This window comes from Hypanus sabinus, chromosome 24 (assembly GCF_030144855.1).
Source record: "Hypanus sabinus isolate sHypSab1 chromosome 24, sHypSab1.hap1, whole genome shotgun sequence".
Taxonomy (NCBI): Eukaryota; Metazoa; Chordata; class Chondrichthyes; order Myliobatiformes; family Dasyatidae; genus Hypanus; species Hypanus sabinus.
Window position 1 is genome coordinate 22,868,793 of NC_082729.1, and position 18,853 is coordinate 22,887,645.

The 18,853-nt window shown below is 47.7% G+C and overlaps 1 protein-coding gene across 1 annotated transcript; it reads left to right on the plus strand.

Moving 5' to 3' along the window:
• The first annotated feature begins 328 nt into the window (after nt 1-328).
• Nucleotides 329-18,474, plus strand: LOC132380557 (C3a anaphylatoxin chemotactic receptor-like). Its single transcript, XM_059949456.1, has 2 exons — nt 329-610; nt 16,515-18,474. Exon 2 carries the CDS (start codon nt 16,522-16,524, stop codon nt 17,557-17,559), a length of 1,038 nt encoding a protein of 345 aa, XP_059805439.1. The 5' UTR covers nt 329-610; nt 16,515-16,521; the 3' UTR covers nt 17,560-18,474.
• Nucleotides 18,475-18,853: the final 379 nt, after the last annotated feature.

The following is an 18,853-nucleotide window of genomic DNA, read 5'->3' on the forward strand; positions in this document are numbered from 1 at the left end:
GTTTTATCTTTGTAATGAGCTGTATTTCGATTAAAGGAAAGCTCAAGGATCAGATACAGAGCGAAGCTCTTTTACGCTGTCCCATTGCACATACTGGTCATGATAAGCCCGTAAGATCTAGGAGCAGAATAAATCCATTTGACTGAGAAAATTTCCCTCTCAGCCCCAAACTCCTGTCTTTTCCTTGTACCCCTTCAGGCCCTGGCCAATCAAGGCAGCAGTACATGGCTTGTAAGAAAAAAAAGGTGGTTTTGAACTGACATAGTTCTGCGGTTCCCCACTGCGTTTCCTCTCTGTTTCTCCTCGTGTCATCGGTCCAGCTTCCTCTCACTGAGCTGATTGGACCGGCGGAGTGTGAATCATACTCTGACCCCATCGATCAGCAATCTATCATCTATAACCCAGTCAGCACTCCGAACCCGTACCAGACCCGCGTTCAGGTACGCCGCACGTCGCCTTTTCAGGTCTCCCCGGGTCCGCTGACAGTCCCACCGTGGGTCGCTGCACCGTTCCAGTTCAAGAGCAGTTGCTTGACGTCGCTACAGTTAGCGATCGCAGTTCTGTTCCGCACTGCTCAAGAGGGCAAACTGAGTCGGAGATTCCGGGGAAGGTGAGCTGCAATTCCAGGGACAGTAGGGTCCATCGTGCGAAAAATGGGTCCCGGGAGGAATACAGGAGTCGGGGTCTAAGGGGGTAGAACGCACGAAAGAGGGTGACAGGAAAAGGGAACGATATGGAGCGGAACGCTCGGAAGCTTTGAAAGCTTTTAAAAATTTAAAGGTAATTTACACGGAGAGGAAGAGTCTGCATGTAGAGATAAGAGACAGGCTGCCTCTACACATGAGAGCAGGCCGTTCAGAACTGGTGAACCAAACAGACTCTATGGCAACATGCCATATGGCAAGTCGACTTCTTTCTAATGTCCGGTGTTTCAGTGGCCTCCTCATCCACCCGCCACTCGCTGTGTAAAAAATGTTACACCGCACATCTATTTTAACTGACCTCCCACCTGAAATCCATTTCAAAGAGTCAGAGAGAAGTACAGCACTGAAACAGGCCCTTCAGCCCATCTAGTCCGTGTCGAGCCATTTAAACTGCCTGCTCTCACCCACCTCCACCGGAACCATAGCCCTCATATGCCTGCCATTCATACACATTACCTATCCAAACTTCTCTTAAACGTTGAAATCGACCTTGCATACACCACTTACGCTACCAATTCAATCTTTCCATCGCGTAGATGAGGAAATGGCACACGGGGCAGGCGTTCAGATTTGTGAATTACTGGGATCTCTTCTGGGCAAGGTGCTACCTGTACAAAAGGGACGTTTACACCCGAACCCGAGGAAGTTCAATTTCCTGAGGACTCGTTGGCTAAAGTTATTCGGGAGGGTTTAAACTAATTTTGCAGGGAAATGGGAACCGGGACGATGGGGCTGAGGATGAGGTAGTTGGTTTGCAAACAAAGTCAATGTAGAGTGAGACTTCCAGCAATGAGAGGCTGATGATAGGGTAAAATTGCAGTGAGCGGGATGAGTTACAATGTGAAAGGCGGACAAAATTGATAAGCGTAAATACGGGACTGAAGGTGTTGTATTTGAATGTATGCAGTATGCGGAATAGGGTAGATGAACTTGTAGCACAGTTACACATTGGCATGTATGATGTTGTAGGCATCACTGCATCATGGCTGAAAGAAGATTATGGCTGGCAGCTTAAAGTCCAAGGATACACATACAATTAAAAAGTAGACAGCAGGGCAGCGGGTGTGGCATTGCTCTTTTAGTTAATAATGAAATCAAACCTTTAGAACGAGATGACATAAGGTCGGAAGCTGTAAAATCATCCTTAGAACTAAGGAACTACAAAGGTAAAAACAAACACCCTGATTGTACTTGTATACAACCCCCAAAAAGTAGTAAGGATGTAGTCTACAAATTACAACGGGAAATTGAAAATGCATGCCAAAAGGGAAATGGTACGGTAGTCATGGGGGATGTCAATATGCAGGTAGATTCGGGATATCAGATTGGTTATAGATCCCAAGAGGTAAATTTCAAGAATGGCTTTAAGATGGATTTTTTGTTCAGGTCATGGTTAAGCCCAATAGGGGATCAGCTGTTCTGGATTGATTGTTGTGCAGTTACCTGGAATTGACAGAGTTTAAAGTAAAAAAAAAACCTTTAGGGGTAAGAGATCATAATCTGATCTAATTTTTCCTGAAATTTGAGAAGGAGAAGCTAATGACAGATATATCAGTATAACAGTATAACAACAGGGGAATTACAGTGGTATGAGAGAGGAGTTCGCCAGAATTGATTGGAAAAGAACACTGGCAGGGTTAATGGTTACCTACAGCCCTCTATTTCGCTAAGCTCCATCTACCTATCCTGGAGTCCCTGAAAAGACCCCACCGTATCCGCCTCCACTACCGTTGCTGGCAGCCAATTCCTCACACTCACTACTTCCTGCGTCGAAAACTTACGCCTGACATCCCTGTACCTACTTCCAAGCACCTTAACACTGTGCCCTCTCATGTTAGCCATTGCAACCCTGGGAAAAAGCCTCTGACTATCCACACAATCAATCCCTCTCATCATCTTAGACACCTCTCAGGTCACCTCTCATCTTCCGCCGCTCCAGGGAGAAAAGGCCAAGTTCAATCAATTTATTCCGATAAGGCATGCTCCACAGTCCAGGCAGCATCCTTGTAAATATCCTCTTCTATGGTTTTCACATCCTTCCTCTAGTGAGGTGACCAGAACTGAGCACAGTACTCCAAGTGGGGTCTGACCAGGGTCCTATATAGCTGAAACATTACCTCTTGACTCTTAAACTCAATCCCACGGTTGATGAAGGCCAATGCATTATACGCCTTCTTACCCACATAGTCAACCTGCAGCAGTTTTGAGTGTCCTATGGACTCGGACCCCTAGATCCCTCTTATCCTCCACACTGCCAAAAATCTTACCATTAATACTATATTCTGGGATCATATTTGAGCTACCAAAATGAACCACCTCACACTTATCTGGGTTGAACTCCATCTGCCACTGCTCAGCCCAGTTTTGCATCCTATCGATGATTTGCTGTAACATCTGACAGCCCTCCACCCTATCCTCAACACCTCCAACTATTGCGTCATAAGCAAATTTACTAACCCATCCCTCCACTTCCTCATCCAGGTCACTTATAAAATCACGAAGAGAACGAGTCCCAGAACAGATCCCTGAGGCACACCGCTGGTCACCGAGCACCATGCAGAATATAACCCGTCTGAACCACGCTTTGCCTTCTGTGAGCAAGCCAGTTCTGGATCCACAAAGCAAGGTCCCCTAGGATCCCATCCCTCCCTACTTTCTCAATATGCCTTGCACGGGGTACCTTATCAAATGCCTTATCTTAGAAAGTATGTTCTACAACTGGAGAAGTTTTAATGGGTTCGCGTAATTGATTCCAGAATTGTCAAATGAAGAGCGTTTCTGGGCTCTAGATCAGTATTCACTAGAATTTAGAAGACCTCATTGACGCCTATCGAAATGTGAAAGGCGTTGATGCAGTGGATGTGGAGACGATTTTTCCTCTTGTGGGAGAGTTTAAGACCAGGTGACACGTGTTCAGAATAGAGGAGCATCCTTTTAGAATAGATATGGGGACACATTTCTTTAGCCAGAGAATGGTGAATCTGCGGGATGTGTTGCTACGTGCAGCTGTGGAGGACAAGCCTTTATGTATATTTAAGGCAGATAATGCTAAATTCTTGATTCGTCAGGCCATGAAAGGATACATGGGACGGGTGATATTCCAGTAGTTTTCCCACCACCGATGTTAAGGTAACTGGCCTATAATTTCCTGGTTTATCTTTAGAGCCTTTCTTAAACAGTGGAACAACATTGATTACCCGCCAGTCCTCCGGCATCTTACCTGTCGCTGAGAATATAATTTAAATATCTCTGCTAGGACCACTTCCGTTTCTGCACCTGACGCACGCAGGCTCCAAGGGAACTCCTTCTCAGAACCCAGGGATTTATCCATCTTAATTTGCCTCAAGGCAGCAAACACTTCTTCCTCTAAAATCTGTTTCGAGTCCATGAAATTAATGTTGTTTAGTCCTACTTCTCTGTACACCCTATCTGTCTCCTAAGTAAATAAAAAATGGAAAACAAAATGCATTTACGACTCCCCCATCACTTTTGGCTCCATGCATAGATTACCATTCTGATCTTCCAAAGGACTAACTTTCTCCATTGCGATCTTATTGCTCTGAACATATCTGCAAAATCCCTTTGGATTCTTCTTCACCTCGTCTGCTAATGCAATCCTGTACTTCGTTTTAACCCTCCTAATTTACTTCTACAGCATTCTCTTACATTTCTTATATTCCACAAGCATGCCATTTGTTATCATCTGCCTATAGCTGCAGTGCACTTTTGTTTTGCTTAACCAGTGTCTCAATGAGATTATCTCTTCCCTACATCTATTGACATTAACTTCTAATCTGACAGGCACATGCAAACTTTGTACTCTCGAAACTTCACTTTGGAAAGTACAAACTCTCTCTCTCTCTCTCTCTCTCTCTCTCTCTCTCTCTCTCTCTCTCTCTCTCTCTCTCTCTCTCTCTCTCTCTCTCTCTCTCTCTCTCTCTCTCTCTCTCTCTCTCTCTCTCTCTCTCTCTCTCTCTCTCTCTCTCTCTCTCTCTCTCTCTCTCTCTCTCTCTCTCTCTCTCTCTCTCTCTCTCTCTCTCCCAGACACACACACACACACACACACACACACACGGTCCATCAGGCTGGATTAGAGGGTAGGAGCAATGGGGAGAGTCAGAGAGTCATACAGCACCGAAACAGGCCCTTCGGCCCACATTATACCTGCTGGCCAGGATTCCTGTCTCAACAAGCCGCATATCCCTCTAAACCAGAAATGCACAATCTGAGGTGCACGGTCTACTATTCAACACCTTTCCTATCCCTGTATCTGCCCAAGGGTCTTTTAAATATCGTTCATGTACCCGCCTCAACCACTTCCTCTGGCAGCTCGGTCCATACACAGACCTCTTTCAGGTGGGTAAAAGGATTCCTCAGGTCCCCTTTAAATATCTCTTCTCTAAACGTGAACCTGTATCCCCTACCCTGGGTAAAACGGCAACGACCTCCAACCTTATCTACACCCCTAAGATTTTTTAGAAATATAGAAACATAGAACTGTGCCCCGGAAAGCTCCTCTGTACAAACTTCCAAGCACCTTAAAACTGTGCCCTCTCGTGCTAGCCATTTCCACGCTGGGAAAAAGCCTCTGACTCTCCACACGATTAATGCCTCTTATCATCTTATACACCTCTAGCAGTTCACCTCTATTCCTCCGATGCTCCAAGGGAAAAAGGTCTAGTTCATTTAACCTGTTCTCATAAGGGATGCTCCCGAATCCAGGCAACATCCTTTTAAATTCCCTCCACCCTTTCTGAGGTTTCCATATCCTTCCTATTGTGAGGCGACCAGAGCTGAGCACAGTACTCCGAGTGGGGTCTCACCAGGGTCCTAAATAGCTGTAAGCCACTGTAAGGTCAAACCTCGGCCTCCGTAACTCAACGGAAGACAGGTTCAGCCTGTCCAGCCCCTATTTGTACTGTACCACAAACGTTCCAGGCGCAAGAACATCCTGGAGAATATCGCTTGCCCCCTCTCAGGCTTAATGACTTCGTTGTTATAGCTGGGCGACCAGAACGGAGCAGAACACCCCAACTGTGGTCCCACCGACGTCTTCTACAGTGTAACGTGACGTCCTAACTCCTGCACTTAGTGTTCTGACCGATGAAGACGAACGTGTAAAATGCTTCCTTACCGCTCAGTTTAGCTTTGTCATCACTTTCGGGGGAACCATCTACCTGTACCCATATATCTCTCTGTTCTGCAATACTCCCAAGGCCCTACGGTTCACTGTGAAAGGTCTACACTCATTTGTCTTCCCGAAGCGGAACAAGTCGCGCTTGCCCAAATTTATCTGGGTCTATCATTACCTAGCTGATCAAAATCCCTTAAAAATACTGAAAACTGCCTTCAGCATCAGCGACAACACCTATTTCAGTGTAATCTACAAACGTGCTAACTATATTTTGTACCTTCTCAGTCATAAAATTGAATCGTCTGCTCCCTCACTCCGAACTACCAGCTCATGACGAGGGGTTTCTGGGTCTGAAACGTCAAATCTTTATTTCCTCTCCACAGATGCTGTCTGACCTGCTGAGTTGCTCCAGCATTTTATGCGCTGTGCTTGTGAAATGTTTATCGATTTTCCTTCATCTTCTCTACCAAGGCTCTCTCATGTCACCTTTCTTGCTCCTTGGGTTTCCTAATTGAATACACTCCGCATCCTTTGTCCTCGTAGCAGTCTGTACCTTAACCATAAGACCAAAAGATATCGGTGCAAGTTTAGGCCATTTGGCCCATCATGTCTGCTCCGCCATTTCATCGGGTGATCCATTTCCTTCTCAGCCCCAATCTCCAGCTTTCTCCCTGCATACCTTCAAGCCAAGACTAATCAATCTATCCACTTCTGCCTTAAATGAATTGGCCACCACGGCCGATTGTGGCAAGCAATTCCCCGGATTCACCACTCCCTGACTAAAGAATTCCTCTTCATCTCCGTTCTAAATGGACATCCCCCCGCCAGAGGAAACATCCTTTCCACGTCCACCCTATCGAGCCCTTTCTACTCCCGATACGTCCTCTGTGAGGTCCCACTCATTCTTCCGAATTCCAGCGAGTACAGAAAACTGACCAAGACGTGGTGAGACCACACTTGAAGGATTGTGTTCAGTTTTGGTCGTACTGCCGTAGGAAAGATGCCTTTAGGCTGGAAAAAGTACATAGGAGATGTTGCTATGACTGGAGGGTCAGTGTTAAGGAGAGAGAGATTGGGTATGTTGGGATTTTATCTGTTAGAGTTTAGGAGACTGAGGAGTGACCCTATGGAGATATATAAAACCACAAGGGATATAAATAGGATGAAGACAGTTCTTTCATGCTGGGTTGGGGAATCAAGTACTGGAGGGCACAGGCTTAAGATAGTATGGGAGAGATTTTATAGTGACCTGTGGGCACATTTTTAACCTAGAGATTAGTCAGTATATGGAACGAGTTTCTGCAACTGCCGGTACCTAACCCACGGCTCCATCTTTTTATTGGGGAGGGCTGCAATATCTATCGTTGTCTAGGATTCCTTAATCCTGCCACCTTTGCCTTTCATAGTGACGGGAACACCTGAAATTGAAGTCTGAAAATATCTCCTTTAAAAGCCGCACTACTGCCAGAGGACATTTTACCTGCAACCAACCTACTCTGACTGACTGCCACAGGTCCCTCTCCAGTGCTGTTAACATTTGCCATCCCCGATTTAGAACCGCAACTTGAGGGCCTGGCCTGTCCTTTTTCATCACTAATTTAAAATTGCTACAATTATGATCACTCGTCTCAAAGTGCGCCCACACGGGCTCCTTGGACACGTGCCCTGCCCCCCCCCCCCCCCCAGGACAAGGATCCCCCTCTCCCTGGCAGGGATTTCTATATACTAAATGAAACCTTCCTGACCAAACCCAACAAACTCTACCACATCGAAGACCAGAGCTCCATGGCAATGGATGTCTGTAAAGTTAAAGTCACCTACGATGAGAACCCTATCATTCCTGCAACGTTTCGCAATCTCCGTACAGATGTGTTCCTTTAATTCCGGTTGACAATTAGACGGCCTACGGTACAATCCCACCGAGGTGATAATTCGCTTTTTATTTCCATGCTCCACCCAGAAAGATACTTTTGTAATTTTATCTCTGACTCCTGCTCTGATGTTATCTTTCACCAGTCAGGCAACTCAATCTCCTCTCTGTCCTCCACCTCTATCTCACCTATAATACCTGCAACCTGGAACAGTTAACAGCCATACCTGTTCCTCCTATAGACATGCTTATGTAATGGGTGTAATATTCTATTCTAATGTACCTATCATGACCTGAGAGGTTGGACGAAGCTTGGTTGTTTCCTCTGGAGCTCCGGAAGACCAGGTAGATCCCGATAGAAGTTTTTAAATTCCAGAAAGTCAAAGATAGAGCAGACAGGTAGAATCTCCTCCCGGGGCTGGAAATATCAAATGCTGGAGGACAAGTATTTAAGGAGAGAGGGGAAGTTCAAAGGAGAAGCGTGGTACTTTTACACAGAGAGGAGTGTTGGGAAATGAGGAGGAAGCTTCTACCAAAAGCAAAGCAGCGGAGATGATTTTGCAGTGAGTGATAATTAACAAGTCAACTGCAAAATTAATAGCCAGGAGGGTCCAGTAAATAAGTTGGAAACGATACTGAATACGACAGTGTAAGAAGGTCACTGAAAGCTGGGAACAAACGGTTGAAGCTGTCAGGATCGTGTGAGCGACCAAAGATTGTGGATGGGAGCTGGGTTTAAATATAATCGGGAGGCAGCTGACTTGTTTTAGCTGTGCGGAAATTGGATGGAACTTGTCTGTGCATGCCTGACAAGGGGTGTGTACGTGAACTGCCAGCGAATGCTGAGATAAAGGGCAGAAATAGCGCCCTGATAAGCAGTTCCACAGAACTCAGTTTGAGGAAATTCAGTCATTAACACCAACAAGTAGCATTGAAACCACATAGTACAACAGTAACATAGAAAAGCGAAGTGAGTTTTTGCTACTCAGGGTAAAAGAGAAGCGAGACTGCGTGGCACGTGATGTCAGCCAGTAGAGCGCGAAAGGATTAGAAAGAAGACCACCGTATCCAGCGGGCAGCGGAGTGAGAGGGCATTGGCTCAACGGACAGGTGGTAACGGGACGAGGCTAAGTAGGTTTACCTGTGTTATTTGCGGAAAGGAGGAAGTATGTGTGTGAGGCCAGTTTTCTGTGCTCGGTGTCAGATGTGGGAGGTCTTGGAGTCTCACAGCCTCACGGTCGGTCATATCTGCACCTGGTGTGTCGAGCTGCAGCTCCTGAGGGACCGAGTTAGGGAACTGGAGGTGCAGCTCGATAACATTCGCCTGGTCAGGGTGAGCGAAGAGGTGATAGAAAGGAGTTATAGGCAACTGGTCACACCGGGGCAATGGGGACGGGCAAGTGGGTCACAGTCAGGAGGGGTAAGGGGAAAAGTCGGTTACTAGAGACTACACCTGTGGCTGTACCCCTTAACAATAAGTACTCCTGTTTGAGTACTGTTGGGAGGACAGCCTACCTGTGGGAAGCGGCAGTGGCCGTGCCTGTGGCACAGTATCTGGCCCTGTGGCTCAGACGTATAGGGAAAGGAAGAGGAAGGCAGTAGTGATAGGGGACTCTATAGTTAGGGGGTCAGACAGGCGATTCTGTGGACGCAGGAAAGAATTTCGGATGGTAGTTTGCCTGCCAGGTGCAGGGTCCGGAATGTTTCGGATCGCAACCAAGATATCCTGCAGTGGGAGGGAGAACATCCAGAGATCGCGGTACATATTGGTACCAATGACATGGGTAGGAAAAGAGAAGAGGTGCTCAAAAAAGACTACAGGGTGTTGGGAAGGAAATTGAGAAGCAGGACTGCAAAGGTAGTAACCTCTGCCACGCGACGATGAGAATAGGAAAAGAATGAGGTGAAGGATAAATGCGTGGCTGAGGGATTGGAGGAGAGGGCAGGGATTCAGATATCTGGATCATTGGGACCTCTTTTGGGGCAGGTGTGACCTGTATAAAAAGGATTGCACTTGAATCCCAGGGGGACCAATATTCCGGCGGGAAGGTTTGCTAAGGCTACTGGGGATCGTTTAAACTAGAATTGTTGGGGGTAGGAACCGAACTGAAGAGACTGGGGAAGAGGATGTTAGCTCACAAATAGAGAAAGCTTGTAGAAAGCGCGAGAGGGAGGACAGGTAGGTGATAGAGAAGGGACGCGCTCAGACCGAAGGCTTGAGATGTGTCTATTTTACTGTGAGGTGTGTTGTGAACACAGCGAATGAGCTTAGAGCGTGGACCAGTACAAGGAGATATGATGTGGTGGCCATTACAAAGTCTTGGATGGCTCCAGGACAGGATTGGATACTTCAAGTGACGGGTTTTAGATGTTTCAGAAAGGACAGGGAGGGAAGCAAAAGAGGTGGGGCGTGGCACTGTTGATCACTGATACTGTCACGGCTGCAAAAAAAGGTGGGCGTCCCGGAGGGATTGTCTACGGCGTTCCTTTGGGTGGAGTTTAGGAACAGGAAGGGGTCAATAAATTTTGTTTTTGACAACTAACAAATACTAACAATTGTTTTTATAGGCCGCCCAATGGTAACAGGGATATCAAGGAGCAGATAGGGAAATAGATCCTGGAAAGGTGTAATAATAATAGAGTTGGCGTGATGGGAGATTTTAATTTCCCAAATGTCGAGTGGCAGCTCCCTGGAGCAAGGGGTTTAGATGAGCTGGAGTTTATTAGGTGTATGTAGATACGTTTACAAGAGAACAGGCTGTACTTGACTTGGTACTGGGAAATTAACCTGGGCAGGTGTCAGACCTCTCAGTTGGAGATATTTTGGAGATATCGATGATAATTCTGTCTCCTTCACGATAGCATTGGAGAAAGATAGGAACAGACAACTTAGAAAAGCGTTTAATTGGAGTAAGGGGAATTATGAGGCTATCAGGCTGGAAATTGGAGGCTTAAATTGGAAACAGATGTTCTCAGGGAAAAGTACGGAAGAGGTGTGGTAAATATTCAGGGGATATTTGTGTGGCGTTCTGAATAGGTACGGTCCACTGAGACAGCAAAGTTATGGTAGGAACCATGGTATACAAAGGCTTAATAGATGTGGTCAAAAAGGAAAGAAAAGCTGACAAAAGGTTCAGAGTGGTAGGTAATGCTAGAGATATAGAAGATTATAAGGCTAATACGAAGGAGTTTAGGAAGGAAATTAGGTGATCCAGAAGGGGGCATGAGAAGGCCTTGGCGGGCAGAATTAAGGAAACCCCCAAGGCATTCTACAAATATGTGAAGAACAAGAGGATAAGACGTGAAAGAATAGGACCTATCAAGTGTGACAGTGGTAAAGTGTGTTTGGAACCGGAGGAAATAGCAAAGGTACTTAATGAATACTTTACTTCAGTAAAGTATGGAAAAGGGCCTTAATGGTTGCAGTGATGACTTGCAGCAGACTGAAAAGCTTGAGCATGTAGATATTAAGAAAGAGAATGTGCTGGAACTTTTAGAAAGCACCAAGTTGGATAAAAACACAAAAAGCTGGCAGAACTCAGCAGGCCAGACAGCATCTATGGGAGAAGGTAGTGGCGACGTTTCGGGCCGAAACCCTTCATCAGGAGTGAGGTAACATGACACGGTCGAGGGGGGGGGATAAGAAGTAGAGGGAGGGATGAAGTAGAGAGTTAGGAAGTGATAGGCTGAAGGGAAATGAGCTAGGGGGAGGTGGAGAATTATGGGAAATGAGAAAGAAATGTAGGGTTGGGGGAGATTACAGTGAAGGGTGAAAAAGAGAGAGAAAGAGAACCAGACTAAAATTATAGATAGGGATGGGGTACTGCGGGGGGGGGGGGAAGCAGAGGTATCAACGGAGGTCTGTGAGTTGAATGTTCATGCCGGTAGGTAGGAGGCTACCTAGGCGGGAGATAAGGTATTGCTCCATCGACCAACGTGTGGCCTCATCTTGACGGTAGAGGAGGCCATGGACAGACATGTCGGAGTGGGAGTGGTCTGTGGAATTGAAGTGTGTGGCCACAGGGAGACCCCACCACAGCTGGACGACTGAGCGCCGGGTGTTCGGCGAAACGGTCTCCCAGTCTGCGGCGGGTCTCCCCAATGTATAAATGACCACATCAGGAGCACCGGATACTGTATATCACCCCAGTTGACTCGCAGGTGAAGTGGTGCCTCACCTGAAAGGACTGTCTGGGGCCTAGGATGGTGGTGAGGGAAGAAGTCCGGGAGCAGGTGTAGCACTTCTACCGTTTGCAGGGATGTGCCTGGAGGGAGGTCGGTAGGGAGGGATGGGGGGATGAATGGACAAGGGAGTCGCGTAGGGAACGATCCCTGCAGAAAGCCGAGAGTGAGGGCGGAGGAGAAGGTATGTCTGGTGGTGGGATTCCGTAGGAGGTGGCGGAAGTTAAGGAGGATCTGTAGGCTGGTAGAGTGATAGATGAGGGCCGGGGGACTCTATCCCTGGTGGGATGGCGGGAGGGTGGGGTGAGGGCAGAGGTGCGTGAAATCCGGGAGATGCGATGGAGGGCAGAGTTGATAGTGGACGAAGGGAAGCCCCTTTCTTTAAAAAAGGAAGACACCTCCTTTGTGCTAGAATGAAAGGCCTCATCCTGAGAGCACATGCGACGGAATTGAGAGGCGGAGGCTATCATTTTTCTGGAGACAGGGTGGGAAGAGGAATAGCCTAGGTCAAGTTGGATAAGTCGCCGGGACAGGACAAAATGTACCCCAGGCCATTGTGGGAGGGGAGGGAGGAGATTTCTGAGCCTCTGGCGATGTTTCTTGCATTACCAATGGTGACGGGAGCGGTTCTGGTGGATTGGAGGTTTGCGGATTTTGTTCCTTTGTTCAAAACAGGGAGTAGAGATAGCCCAGGAAATAATAATAGACCAGTGAGTCTTTCTTCAGTGGTTGGTAAGTTGATGGAGAAGATGCTGAGAGGCAGGATTTGTGAACATTTGGAGAGGTTTAATGTGATTAAGTGTTGTCAGCATGACTTTGTCAAGGGCACGTCCTGCGTTACGAGCCTGATTGAATTCTTTGAGGGTGTGACTATACACATTGATGAAGGAAGAGTAGTAGAGGTAGCATATATGGATTTCAGTAAGACATTTGATAAGGTACCCCATGTAAGGCTACGAGAAAATAAGGAGGCATGGGATCCAAGGGGACATTGCTTTGTGGATCCAGAAGGCAAAGAGTGGTTGTAGATGGGTCATATTCTACCTGAAGGTCTGTCGCCAGTGGGATGCCTCAGGGATCTGCTCTGGGACCCTTACTCTTACTGATCTTTATAAATGACCTGAATGAGGAAATGGAGGGATGGGTTAGGAAGATTGCGGATGACCCAAAGGTTGTAGGTGTTGTGGATAGTGTCGTGAGTTGTTGGAGGTTACAGCAGTACGTTAAAAGTATGCAAAACTGGGCTGAGAAGTGACAGATAGATTTCAAACCAGGTAAGTGTGAAGTGGTTCATTTGGTAGATCAAATATGATGGCAAAATATAGTATTAATCGTAAGACTCTTGGCAGTGTGGAGGATCAGAGAGATCTTCGGGTCGAGTCCATAGGACACTCAAAGCAGCGGCACACGTTGACTCCGTAGTGAAGAAGGCGTGCAGTGTATTGGTCTTCATCAATCGTGGAATTGAATTCAGGAGCCGAGAGGTAATGTTGCAGCTATATAGGACCCTGGTGAGACCCCACTTGGAGTACTGTGATCAGTTATGGTCGCCTCACTACAGGAAGGACGTGGAAGGCATAGAAATGGTGCAGAGGAGATTTACTAGGATGTTGCCTGGACTGGGGAGCATCGCTGATGAAAACAGGTTGTGTGAACTTGTCCTTTTCTCCTTCGAGCGATGGAGGATGAAAGGTGACCTGATAGAGGTGTATACGATAATGAGAGTCATTGATCGTGTGGATACTCAGCGGCTTTTTCCCAGGGCTGAAATAGCTGGCACGAAAGGGCACAGTTTTAAGGTGCTTGGATGCAGGTACAGAGGAGATGAAGGGGAAGTTTTTTACGCGAAGAGTGGTGAGTGCGTGGAATGGTGGTGGACGCAGATATGAAAGGGTGTTTTAAAAGTCCTGGACGGGTCTATGGATCTCAGAAAAATTGAGGACTATGGGTAGCCCAATGTAATTTCTCAGGTAAGAACATTTTCGACACAGTTTTGTGGGCGAAGGGCCTGTATTGTGCTGTAGGTTTTCTATGTTTTTATAAAATTCTTAGCGGTGTAGATAAGGTTGGAGCTCGTTTTCGTTTTACCCAGGGTAGGGGATACAGGTTTCAGTTTAGAGGGGAGATGTTTAATGGGAACCTGAGGAATCCTTTTACCCACCTGAAGGAGGTCTGTGTCTGGATCGAGCTGCCAGAGGAAGTGGCTGAGGTGCGTACATGAACAATATATTGTTACGTAATCCCGTAACTGGGTCACTTACCAGCAAAGATAGAGAGGCCCATTGAAGTCTGATGGTACTATTTTTAAAAGTCTTTATTTATAAAGGGGCACAAAAATAAGATTAATGCAGACATTCAAATAAAATACGTCATCAATACTCAATCGAAAAACGCAGGTGTAATAATAATCATCAATTAAGCAATAGCTCTATCGTTTGTCTCGGGGATATTGTATTGTCCAATGGAAAGATAAAAGTCACTGTCCTTTCAAGCTACAGCTTTCTGGGTTTAAGAGAGACGGGTTTAAACTTGCCCGGGACTTTTATGAGGCCAATCCGTTGCGTTGGGGGAGTGGGTTCACCGTTGTTAGTTCCAAGTCGTTTTCCGTGGTACCAGCCACCAGCTCCCTGGCAAGGGAACCGAACGCACGTGGCTTCCTTCGAATGGCTTCCCGCTATTACGGGATCGCCAGCGTTTCTTCTGGTGCGTCTGAAGGAGATTGTTCCCCCAGACCCTCTTTTATACTTCCTCACAGGGTCTCAGATGTCAATCAGGTTGGGATGATGCAATCCTTCTCTCAACCAGCCCACTTTGCCCGAGGGCTTGCACGTAGCATATCCCCCAATCCACAAACGTTGTCTCCAGGAGACAATGGCCAGGTCTCTCTCATTTCCTGGGTCCTCTGAGCCAACCCAATAACGCTCTTGCGATTCTCACAAAGGAGAGGGCTCCCCCGCCCCTTCGGCCCCTCAGAGCTGTGGTGCATTCATAACAATATAAAAGTCACCCTGGGCAGATACAGGAACAGCAAAGGTTTAGAGTACTGGACCGTGCAGTGGGTTGGGAACCCCTGGTATAGAGGAGAATGCGTCTTGTTAAGATAGGAACCAGCAGGCATAATGTGGGCTGAAGGGCCTGTTTCGGTGCTGTATGACTCTCTGACTCTCCCCATAGCTCCTACCCTTTAATCCAGCCTTTCTGTCCGCTCTCCAAAGTCTCCTCATCCTTGCCCTAAGGGGGTAACGAGAACAGCGCCAATTGCTTCAAATGCGGTCGAGTCAAAGGTTTATACTGCTAAACATGACTTCCTGACTCTTACTCACAATGCCCCAATCGATGAAGGCATGCAAGCCGTATACACTCCTTTCCACACGATCACTTTCAATGATCTGTGGACTCGGGCCACAAGATCACTTTTTTTATTCAATTATTTACTTATTGTGATATAGAGCGGAGAAGGACCTTCGACCCTTCGAGCCGCGACACCCAACAACCCCAGATTTTATCCTATTACAATCTGCGGTGACTAATCAACCGACCAACCGGTGCGTCCTTGGACTGTGGGAGGAAAATAGACGCGGTCTCAGGGAGAACGTACAAACTCCTTAAATTGCAATAGGGTAAAATCTGGCGTTGTTGGGCGGCGGGGCTCGAAGTGTCGGAAGGGCATATTAAGCTTTATATCTCAATCAATTCCACCTGCAATTAATCTGTCCATACCTGTAACTGATCTATATCCTGCCATTTCTCTTGACAACTCCTTTGTGGTCCACAACTCCACCAGTCTTACTGTTCTCTGCAGTTTACCAATCTGAGCCCCTGCTCACGTTTCGGTCAAATAATTACGGGAGGCGGGATGAAGAGGGACCACTGCGCTGCGAGAAGGGCCGTCTCGCACCCTTCTCTCCATTCTTCCCTCTAATGTCCCCGACTCTCCACTTCCTTGTACCCACTCTGTGTTCATTTCACCTTCCAGATTTTCCTCCTCCTTCCCTGCTTGTCTCTGTTTCTCCCCTTCCCCTTCCACCTATTTCGCGTCCCTCTCTCCCCCTCCCCTGATTCTCTCTGTCTCTTCCCATTGCCCTCCTCTTTCCTTACCCTCTCTCCCTTTTCCTTCGCTTTTTTGTTCTCTCTTTCCCCCAACCCCTGCTTCTCCCTCTCGTCCCATTACCCTCCCTCTCACAAATCCCCTTTCTCTCACCTTTTGATTTCTCAATTCTTTCTCTTTCTCTGCACACACTTCACTTCCCGGTAGCCTCCGGATCCCTTCCTTACCTCCTCTCTTTCTCTCTAACATTGCCTTTCATTTCTCTCTTTCCCGTCACCCTGCTTTTCTATCCCTCCCTCACCCTACACCTTCTTCTCCCCTTCTATCCCATTCCCTTCATCTCCGGCTCTCCTCTCCTTTCTTCTCCCGTCTCTGTCCTTCCTCCCCAATCTCTCTCCTACCTCCCCCATCCTCACTCTCCCTTCCCTCCATGCCATACTACACTCACGTCCACCATATATTCTATGTTCTATTTAAGTGGGAGGCAGGGTTTAAGGGTCGGCACATCAATGTGGGCCGAAGGGCCTGAACTGGTCTGTGCGAATCTATGTTCTATGTTCATATCTCACTCATCAGACCTACTATGCTGTACTCCGAAGACGAAGATGACAAAGCCTTCCTTCTCAGACTCATGAATATCAACTTGTCCCAACCCGATCTGGAACCCTCCGAAGAAATCGGAATCGCACTGTCAACACCCTCCATCTTGTCGATTGTCACCTACACACTGACCTTCTTGCTGGGTGTCCCCGGAAACGTGGTCGTCATCTGGGTTTCGGGCTTCAAGAAGATGGGGGGCAAGGGCAGAGTGGGTTTCCTGAACCTAGCTGTAGCGGACCTGACTTACTGCCTTACCCTCCCCTTCTTATCGGGCAACGTGGCTTCCAACTATCTCTGGCCCAGAGATAATGTCCTCTGTAAGCTCCTTCCCTCCGCCATCGTCCTCAACATGTCCGCCAGCGTCTTCCTGTTGACCCTGATCAGTGTCGACCGCTGTTTTGCCGTCTTTCAACCCTTCTGGTACCGGCAACGGAGGAATGCCTGTAAGCACGCAGCCTGCCTCGTGGCCTGGGGCCTTGCCTTCCTCATGTGCTTGCCCACCCTGCTGATGCGGCAGGTGGTCAGCTATCCGGAGACGGGCTTGGTGTACTGCAGCTTCAACTACACCGGGACTTATTTCGGGGAACATACCAAGGCCGTAGTGGAGGTGACTCGGGCGACCTTGGCGTTCGCCATCCCCTTCCTGATCATGGCATCCTGCTACCTCCTGATCGGCTGGAAGCTGAAAAGAGGCAAAGTCGCCCGGTACAGAAAGCCCATCCGCCTCATATCGGTCGTGCTCGCCGCCTTTTTTCTGTGTTGGTTGCCGTATCACATTTGTGGCCTAGCCCAGGCTTTCTCCACCCATCGCGCGGCCTTGCTCTGGGACAATATGTCCATTGGCCTGGCTTCCCTCAACAGTGCCCTGAACCCCATTCTCTACGTCTCCGTCGGTCAAAACTTCCGTCAGGTTTTCAAGCGTTCCCCCATCACCTTGCTCCGCCAGGCCTTCACCGACGAGGCGGATGGAGTTGATTCGCAGCAAACCGATCAGCCTAACCAACCAGGACGCCAGGTCTGAGGGCGAACTCCTGATCGCCCATGGTTCGAACACTCCCCACCCCACCCCTTCCCACTCTTCCAATGTCCCGCCGTTGTCGCCTGGTGCCGCGGGGCCTGCCGATTCAAGCATCCGGTCCAGTGAACCAATCATTTAGGGTCGTTAGACATCGTTGTTCTGCAGGTGACTGGGTTATCACTCTATTATCTACCCGAGTGCTTTACCCAAACAGTTACGAGGCACCCTGTAAAAAAGAAATTGCCCCCACGTCCAGCTTAGTGGCGTCGACGTGTTCCACTATAAACTGGTTTGCTGGTTTCTGGGCAGGTCCTCCTCCTTGCAACGCTAACCAGATATGACGATGACCGCTCCATAATTTTCTGCCACTCCACCTCCAACAGGTTCCCCTATCAAGATCCCCCTCAGCCTCCTACGCTCCCGACCCCCAGCCTCTCCGATCTCTCCTCGGAACCGAAATGCGCCATCCCGGGCAGCGTCCTGTGAAATCACCCCTTCACCCTTTTAAATGCAGTCATTTCATTCCTATAGTTTGGGGATCAGCTGCGGGCTGGCCAAAGGTTTATAAAGTTTACTTTCCTAATCTCCTTATTTGAGGAGGAATGAACAGGTGCAAGTCGGCGGTCGATGAAATCTGAAGAAAAACGAAGTTACAACTGAAACAAACTGGAAATGCAAACTTAAACTAGCTGTTTGCAAATGGGATAGCTCTTATATTTTCGATTGAAATCATGTTAATTCGAGTTTATTGTCACGTGCACAAGCCTAGTGAGGCAGAGCACCGCAGGCAGATAAGAAACAAGGTGTACGGAGGGGTTGAATAAAATTGGATTATTGCCTGAAGGGAGAGCCAGTGGCAACTTATAAATTTGCGAGAGGTGTATGTAGTCAACGTAAGAGTTATAAAGCTTAATCGTTCAATCGCATATTGTGTACAGTTTGTTATTTCGGGATACTGGTTTGTAACAGTGGGCACATCGCGCAGCATCCACCCAAACGAGATTTCTTCAGTTTGGCCCGGCAGAGGGTTATCGTCCCCTATGTTAAGACGCTAAGCGAAGCGAGCGTTACCATTGTGGGGGCTATGTTCAGGATTGAATCCGTTGTGTGGTTACTCTGAACAATGAACCAGTGGGGCAGATATTTCTTCTCCGGATGAATTGTTAATTCCACTGTTAAATATTGTTAAAGTTGCGATTGTGAGAGAAGGTTTGATAAAATGGCGGGCGCAGCTCTCGTTTTAATACAGGCCGGCGCTGAGGTAGCTGGGAGAGGAGGTTTCTCAGACAGAGTTTTA

Bases quoted from the DNA above. Each gene is read 5' to 3' on its own strand.
- LOC132380557 (XM_059949456.1), top strand. From the start codon at position 16,522: ATGCTGTACTCCGAAGACGAAGATGACAAAGCCTTCCTTCTCAGACTC.